This window comes from Cebus imitator, unplaced genomic scaffold, assembly GCF_001604975.1.
Source record: "Cebus imitator isolate Cc_AM_T3 unplaced genomic scaffold, Cebus_imitator-1.0 Scaffold34, whole genome shotgun sequence".
NCBI classification, from domain to species: Eukaryota; Metazoa; Chordata; class Mammalia; order Primates; family Cebidae; genus Cebus; species Cebus imitator.
The window spans coordinates 500,130-508,506 of record NW_016107349.1 but is presented as its reverse complement, the minus strand read 5'-3'; the positions used below and the strand labels follow the sequence as shown (position 1 = coordinate 508,506).

Sequence of the window (8,377 nt, the reverse complement as noted above, 5' to 3'; positions counted from 1 at the left end):
ATGGGCAGGCAGGCGGGTGCCCTCATCTATAGATGTGCAGACAGGTAGGTGCCTCCAGGCCCTTGTCTACAGACAGGCAGGCCGGTGGGTGCCTCCAGCACCCCCCCCCACAGCCAGTCAGGCACTGTGCCAGCCCCTTGTCACTGGACCCGATTCTCCTGGTGACTGTAAGGTCACCTATGGGGGCCAGGAATGTGTCTTGTACTGTCCTTCCTCACCTCTTCTTGCCAGCATAGTCCTAAAACTTGTCTGCCCATAGCAAAGAAGACACGTTGCTTTCTTGAATGTGTTCTTCGGCTCTACTGTTGCCCCCGGTGGCTGATGGCTGCAGCGACTTTTCTCAAATGTTATGTCATATTTAACAGTTTTGTGTTTTAAACAAAGCTCATGGAAAAAGACTTTTACAAAGACATAGAGAAGATCAAGACCATCGGGAGCACCTACATGGCTGCTGTGGGGCTAGCGCCCACCTCAGGGGCCAAGGTGAGTACAGCCTGGGGCTGCCTGCTTGGGGACTAGGCCCCAGCCCTGCTCCAAACTGCTCTGGGGCCCTGGGTGGGTTCCTATACTGGGGTTTGGATAACGGGAGCAGCTTGAGTGCTGTTTTTGTCTGTTACTGGCTCACTCCAGACACAATCTCCTGGGAAAGTCAGCACTGAAGCCTGCTCACAGGAACTTCCTTCAGCCCTGGCTCTGCCCTGTTAGACATCTCACCCCAGAACCCTCCCCCTGCCCCAGTTCCATTCCCTTCCCCACCAGCCTACCTCCCCAGCAGCCCCACCTTCCTCCCCACCTGCCCCTCTCTTCCCTCGCATCAGCACTGCACTCTCCTTTTCCACAGTAGAACTGTGAATAATTACAAATAATTATTCTGAGTAGATCTAGATTTATTAAAGAAGGTGAATTGATAATTAATAATCTTCTGAAACAGAAAGCACCAGATCCAGATGCATACACTGGTGAATTCTACCAAACATTTAAGAAAGAAATGACACCAGTTCTCTATAATTGCTTCCAGAAGACAGAAGCAGAAGGACCACTTTCTAACTCATTCTGTAGGCCAGCATTACCCTAATACCAAACCCAGACAAAGATATAGAAAAATAAAATTACAGACCAATGTTTCTCATGAATACAGACGTACAAGCTCCCAACAAATATTAGCACACTGAATTCGATAATGATTGAAGAGAATTATACACTAAAACCAAGTTGGATTTTTTTCCAGATATACATGGCTGTTTCAGTATTCCAAAATGAATTCGTGAAATTCATCAAATCAACAAGATAGAGAAGACAAATTATATAATCATATCAATTGATGCAGAAAAATTATTTAAGTCTAATACCCATTCCTGGTTTTTTAAAAAAAACTTTGAAGAAACTAGCAATAGAAGAAAACTTCCTCAATTTGATTTTTAAAAATTTGCAAAAACCTACAGCTTAACATACCTAATGGAGGGAAACTAAATGCTTCTCCTAAGATGGGAAGCATGGCGAAAATATCCTCTCTCACCCTTTCTATTCAACATTATTCTGGAAGGCAGTAAGACAAGAAAGAATATAGAAGACATACAGACTGGGAAGGAATCTGCTTGCAGATGACATGACAGTATATGTAGAAAATCAAAAAGAATTAATAACAAAAATAACAGAAAAAAGTCCCTGGAACTAAGAAGTGATTATAGTAAGGTTCCAGGATATAAAGTTAGTATATAAAAGTTCATTGTTTCTCCATATGCCATCAGTGAACAATTGGAATTTGCAATTATAAACAAAATGCCATTTATATTAGTAGCCAAAAAATGAAATACTAGGTATAGCTCTAACAAAATATTTACAAGATCTATATGAGCAGAAGTATAACATTCTGATGTAAGAAATCAAAGGTCTCAGTCATTGGGAGTCATGTTCCTGCGTAGGAAGAGTCAGTATCATTCAGATGCCACTTCTTCCTAATTTGATTTGTAGATTTAACACAAGTCCAATCGGAACTCCACCAGGATATTTTGTGACATTGACAAAATGATCCTAAGTTTATGTGGAAAGTAAAAAGACACAGAACAGTCAACACAATATTGAAGCAGAAGAACAAAGCTAGAGGACTGACACTACCCAACTTCAGGACTTATAAAGCTGTAGTAATCAAGACAGTGTGACACTGGCAAAAGAATAGGCAATAGATAAGAGCATCAGACAAGAGAGCCCAGAAATAGACCCACAGAAATATGTTCAACTGGTTTTTGACAGAGAAGCAGAGGCAATACCATGGAGGAAAGATAGTCTTTTCAGCAAACGGTGCTGAAACAACTGTATATCCACATGCAAAAAAAAAAAAGAAGTATAGATACAGACTTTAACCTCCGCACGAAAATTAACTCAAAATAGACAATAAGCATAAATGTAAAATGCAAAACCATAAAACTTTCAGAAGTTAACATAGGAGAAAAATCTAGATGACCTTGAGCCTGGCAATGACTTTTTCAGTACAACACTAAAAGCATGATTCATCAAAGAAAAAATTGGTGAGTTGAACTTCATGAAAATTTAAAACTCCTACTCTGAAAAATATTGTCAAAAGCATGAAAAGTCAAGTCATAGATTAGGAGAACATCTTTGCAAACCACCTGTCTGATAAGGGACTCGTATCTATAGTACTCAAAGCACCTTTACAATTCAACAAGAAAGAACAGTTAAAAAGTGGGCAAACAATTGAAGCCCACACCTCACCAAAAGAGAGGCAGATGACAGATAGGCATGTGAGAGAATGTTCAGCATCGCATGTTTTAGGGATTTGCAAATGAAAACAGCAATAAAATACCACTAGATATCTGTCAGAATAGCTGGAATCCAAAACACTGACGAGACAAAAACCAGTGAGGGTATGGAGCAACAGAAATTCTCCTTCACTGCTGGTCGGAATGAAATATGGGACAGCTACTGTGAAAGAGAGTTTGGTGGTTTCTTACAAAGTTGGATAATGTTACTATATGACACAGCAATTGCACTTTTTTGTAATTTCCAAACGAGATTAGACCTTATGTCCGTGAGCTTCATTCATAATAAAAGCTGGAAGCAAACTAGGTATCCTTCAGTAGGTGAATGAATAAAGAAATTCTGGTATATCCATAAGGTAGAATATTATTGAGTGAGAAGAAATGAACTATCAAATTATGAAAAGACATGGAGAAACCTAAATACACGTTGCTACATTAAAACAGTCTGAAAAGGTTACATACTGTATGATTCCAACTATATGAAATTCTGGAAAAGGCAAAACTGTAGAAACAGTAGAAGTGTTAGCTGTTACTGAGGGTCGGGAGAGGGGCGGGATGAACAGAGAGCAGGGAGGATTTTCAGGGCAGTGAACCACCTGTAATACTGTCATGGCGGATACATGTCATGCATTTAGAATGCACAGAATGGACAACACCAAAATAGTGACGCCTAATTAAATTACATCTTTTGGTTAATAATAATATACCAATATTGATTCATCAGTTGTAGCAAATGTGTCACACTTAAGTAAGACGTTAACTATGGGGGAAACTCTGGGAAGAAGGCATATATGGCAACTCTCTATTATCTGCTCAACTTACCTGTAAACCTAAAATTGCCCTAAAAATAAAGTCTGTTAATTTTTAAAAAGCATTAGTTTCCTGATTGTGAGGACTAATAAAATTCCCTTTAAAAATAAAAATTAGAAACCTTACAACTGTCACTGTTTTACAAGAGAAAGTACCTTGTCACACACGTACAGGATGATACAGCCTCAATCTCAAGGAAGGAAGTTGCCGACTCCCTGGCATGCATCTCTGTCCTTGTTTTGCTCATTTGCCATGGGCAGTGGCAACGCTGTCCAAGCTGGAGTTTGAACACTGGGTCTCCCACTGGAAAGGGTCACCCCACCCTACTCCAGCAGGCAGTCTTGGGTGGGCCCTGTTTCTGCCTCTCAGGAGCTAGGGCTTGGCCAATACTCTGCCTCTCCCTTAGTCTCCTGCCTGTAGAATGGAATGATACATGTGCCTGTAGCCAGGCACCCAGAGAGCCTGCACCTGAGAGTGCGGCTGTTGACCACTGCAGGTTGGTCCTTGGCCCCCTCTTGCCTTGCGCCGTCCAGATGTAATGACCCCGTCTGTTCATGCCTAGGCTAAGAAGTCCATCTCCTCCCACCTGAGCACACTGGCGGACTTTGCCATTGAGATGTTTGACGTTCTGGATGAAATCAACTACCAGTCTTACAACGACTTTGTCCTCCGAGTTGGTACGTGGCTCTAAACCTATCCTGTCCATCCATGTGGAACACCCTTCCTGCACCTGCCTCGGGGTGAGATCAGCTGATGAGGTGCCCTGGTCTTACAGGAAGGAGGGTGGTGCCACCCAGGAGGGCATGGGACCTGTGTACCGAGTTGCCCCTGGAAGTGCTGGTGGAAGTGAAGATGCTTCAGAAAATGATGTAGGACTTTGAAGATTCATTGTCTAGCTCAGGAAACATACTAGAAATCTTGATTGTCCTGGAGACGTTCAGATGCTCCTCTGAGTCCACACTTAGCTGAAGGAAAATGCCCCTTTCTCTGTTCAACAGCCATGGCTACATAGTTGAGGCCCCATGGGCTGTCCAGAAAAAGGCCTTGATGGGAGCCCCACTGCGCTCCTGGGCACCTTTATTTACCTGTGTCATGAGGAGGAAAAACCACTGGATGCCCAGTTCCTTTCTAGCTTTTATAAAACTGTGATTTGTTGGTTTTTTTAAAATCCTAAATTCACTTTTTCTTGAGAGGTAGACAGTTTACCAGAAAAAAATTTCTACTAGTCCAGGATACAGTTAAACTAGAGATTTGTTTTAGAATTCAAACATGCAGTAGCCTTAAAAACAAACCTTGGAGCTGCATATCAGTGTGAAGGGTGGCGAGTGATCCACTTAGAGTCGTGGAGTTCTGATGTCCCGAAAAGCAAGCTCGGCTTCAGGTGTGGTGTCTGGCCAGAGGGCAGGGGCAGAGCGATAGCTGGGCCCTGGGCTCTGGTCAGCAGAGCTCCTGATGTGCCTGGAAATCGATCTGATGGTGGGTTGGAGAAATTCTACTCCTCACTTTCCCACAACAGGACCAGGCAAGCCTGGCCCTGCGCCTCAGTGCCTGGTCATGCGGTGGGGCTGGACCAAGGTCTCTAAGGGCCCTTCTCCCCATCAGGCTGGTGCTAGCCCAGTCTTCTTTATGTGGGTGGGGTGCCTGGGGTTAACGGGGGGCTTCCTGACTCCCACCAGCTGTAGCTATCTGGAAAGTGGCCCTTTGGGTTTCCTCTCTGAGTTTCCCATGCTCGCCTGCCCCAGCTCACACCACTGTGTGCCCTGCTCCCATGCTTCTCCCATGCCTTGCCAGCCCTGCCCCCTGTGCCCTGCCCAGGAGATCAGAGGAATTTACTAGGACAAATTCAGAAAAGTTAGTCCTCAAGTATGGAAGGGGGAGATAGGAAGTGGCTTCGGCCAAGGCCAGAGAGCCTCAGTTGCAGGAGGTGGCTGCCACCGGCCACCTCTCACGGGAGAGCTGACAGCATGCTTGGCCCCCCTGCTCTCCTTCTGAGGATGGGCGGGGCATCGCAGCCTGGTGTGTGCCCTACTTACGGGGGAGGGAGACCAGGCTCAGAGAGGGTGAGCACTTTGCAGAAAGTTGCACAAGGTGTGACTGGAGCGTGGGTGTGGCTGGGTTGTTGTGATGCTGTTCAGCTGGTCTGCAGCTGTCCAGAGGCCAGTTGGACACTGAGTTGCAAAAGGAGAAGGTACCCTGTCCCCTCCCTTCAGAGCATTCTGTACGGTCTTGCTTAGTTCTGAGACCCATGCTCTAAAATAGCCATAGGGTCACATTCTGAGAAAAGGTCCAACGCTGCTATTTTTCTGGAAGAGAGGATGCACTTGGGGACACACCCTGTAATCACAGAGACTGAAAGGCTATACTTCTGAGTGGCTCCCTTGGCAAGGCTCCGCACAGAGGCTGCTGTTCCAGGAAAGGTGACTTTTCTCCAGGATCAGGACTCGTTTTGAACAGCCAGTGCTATTCCCCAGTGCAGTGGGCAGTGTCATGACGGGACCCTGCCCGGGGGAGACTGTGCAGCAGGGCAGCTGCCTCTCTGCGGTGCTGTGTGTGATGCTTCAGGAAGGAGCCTGGTGCTAGGAGACCCCAGGAAACAAGGCCCTGAAAGGAGCAGCTTTTCTCCAGGAGCAGCATCAGGTGCATTTGGTGGATCTGGTGGGATGAGTTACAGTTTTCCCACTGATGACAGGTTGTGCGGGGGCTGTTTTCTAGGCATCAACGTTGGGCCGGTGGTGGCTGGAGTGATTGGCGCTCGAAGGCCCCAGTACGACATCTGGGGAAACACAGTCAACGTGGCCAGTCGGATGGACAGCACAGGGGTCCAGGGCAGAATCCAGGTCAGTTCACCCAGAAACCCCCAAGGCATGGGTGCCCATTCTTCAGGTGAGGAAACTGAGGCACAGGGGGCCAGGATTGAATCCCTACTCTGCAGCCCGTAAGTAGCAGGGCAGAAAGAGCTGCATATTTCGGTCTGTCTGCTCTGGAGGCATTCTGGCCCGTGCATACTGAGCTTGCTGTTTGGTTTGTCATTTAGCCTTGAGGGCTGGCTCCTGAGTGGCCAGGTGCAGCAGTGGAACACTGAGTCACTGGGTCCCGCTGCTGGTCCCAGCAGCTTGGCAACTGTCATTCACCCTGCACGTCCCAGGTTTCCGGCCCCTGCCTGGCTGCCATAAGAAGGAAGGGCTTTCATGTGTGTTTGAAAGGTGCTGTGTGTGTCCACCTCATCTTAGGAACTTGTGGGTAGGTCAGGTGGGCTGACACCCTCTAAAAGCCATGGAAAGGTTTAGAAGGCAGCGGCCTCTGCTTTTCCTCAGTGTGGAGGAGTGTGGTCTGGCTTCTGGGATTTCCCTTAAAACAAACCTGAAACTTGATTCGGGCCTGATGACCACCAGGATGAAGCCCCCACAAGTAAGATAGAGCCTATGAGGGGCCACTCAGCCCTGCAGCCACCTCCCTGAGAACTGCAGGTCTCCACAGGCCATGGAGGGAAGGCTTGTTCCCCAGGCACATGACAGCAGCTATTCATGGGGGGCAGTTTAAGGGACAAGTAGGTCAAAATATTCATTGGGGCTCTCCTCTCCTGCTCAGAACATAGACGGGGCTTCCGTGGAGCAGGTCTGCACTTCTGCTTTATCTTTGTTAAAGTTTTTTTTTTTTTATTTTAAATTTCTTGTATCACGGTAAGGTATACATGGAATTTGTCATCTTTCTTTTTAGGTGTAGGGTTGAGTGGCATTAAGTATATTTACGTGGCTGTGCCGCCATCATCACCGTCCACCTCCAGAACTTTGTGCTGTATATTTTTTTTTACCATGACTGTATCCTGCGCTTTTCTGCAGGATTCTCCCAAAACCGGACTCTCCAGGGGAGAACTTCGTAAGAGCCCCATTCTGTCCACCCGAGCCTGGCCCCTGCCCTGCACCAGCATTTTTAAGTTTCTAAAATCAGATCTGAACCCGCCACTGTTCTATCCTGCCCCTGCCCCACGCACAGGCTGTTCACTGGTGGCCTCTGACTAACCCCCTGCCAGGTGTCTCCTGGCTGCCTGGAATGTGTCACCCTTGCACTCACAGGGCCTCTGTCCTCCCTCCCCTGCCTGGGCTTCCTAGCAGCCCTGCCATGCTGATGGGGGCCACCCTCCGCAGCTCTGGGCATTAGAAGATGGGCTTGGCATGGATTGAGCTCTTTTAATGAAAGATGCCAGGGTTTTGATGACTGTTTGTAGGAGGGGGAAGAGCAGCCAGGGAGACAGGGAGGAAGAGAGGAAGCTCCAAGATCATTCCTCCAACATGACGCAGAGACACCGATCGTGTTCTCTGTTCACAGGACTGATTGTATCTAGTAGAAAGTATTTCCTCATTCTTTATCTTTTTTCTAACTTTGCGAAACGTAAATTCTTTGAGCTAAAATCCTGGTTGTTAACTTGTCAAGAAACGTCCCTGTTTTCTGTGGGCAGTTTTCCTGCCGCCCTCCATATGCTGGTTCCTCCCTCCCCTGACCCAGGGTTGCAGAGGCAGCTGTGCTAGCATTCTGTGAACTGGCTGGTCTGCACCCCCACTGACACCACACCGCTGCCCCCAGAAGTTAGTTGGAAGTCTAGCTTTGTCCTAGACCCTACTCTTTGCTGTCCCTTCCAGCTGAGGGGGTAACCTTCTGCCCCCTACACTCTGTATGCCCCACTGTAAACATCTAGAGCCCTGAACCCAGAGAGCCAATTCTGGTCTTCTCTGTTCCAGCAACTGGAGCTGGGTGCCATGCAGCCTCTGGCATGGAGTGCATGGAACCACCAT

General features: G+C 47.2%; 1 protein-coding gene across 1 annotated transcript in view; it reads left to right on the top strand.

Annotated features, from left to right (window-relative positions):
- The window catches only part of ADCY1 (adenylate cyclase 1), a 132,874-nt gene that overhangs the window by 114,611 nt on the left and 9,886 nt on the right, over positions 1 to 8,377 (top strand). Inside the window, exons 17-19 of the mRNA XM_017524568.2 lie at positions 385 to 483; positions 4,150 to 4,264; positions 6,300 to 6,424. Coding sequence (XP_017380057.1) covers positions 385 to 483; positions 4,150 to 4,264; positions 6,300 to 6,424 — 339 coding nt within the window. The remainder of the gene's footprint in view (positions 1 to 384; positions 484 to 4,149; positions 4,265 to 6,299; positions 6,425 to 8,377) is intronic.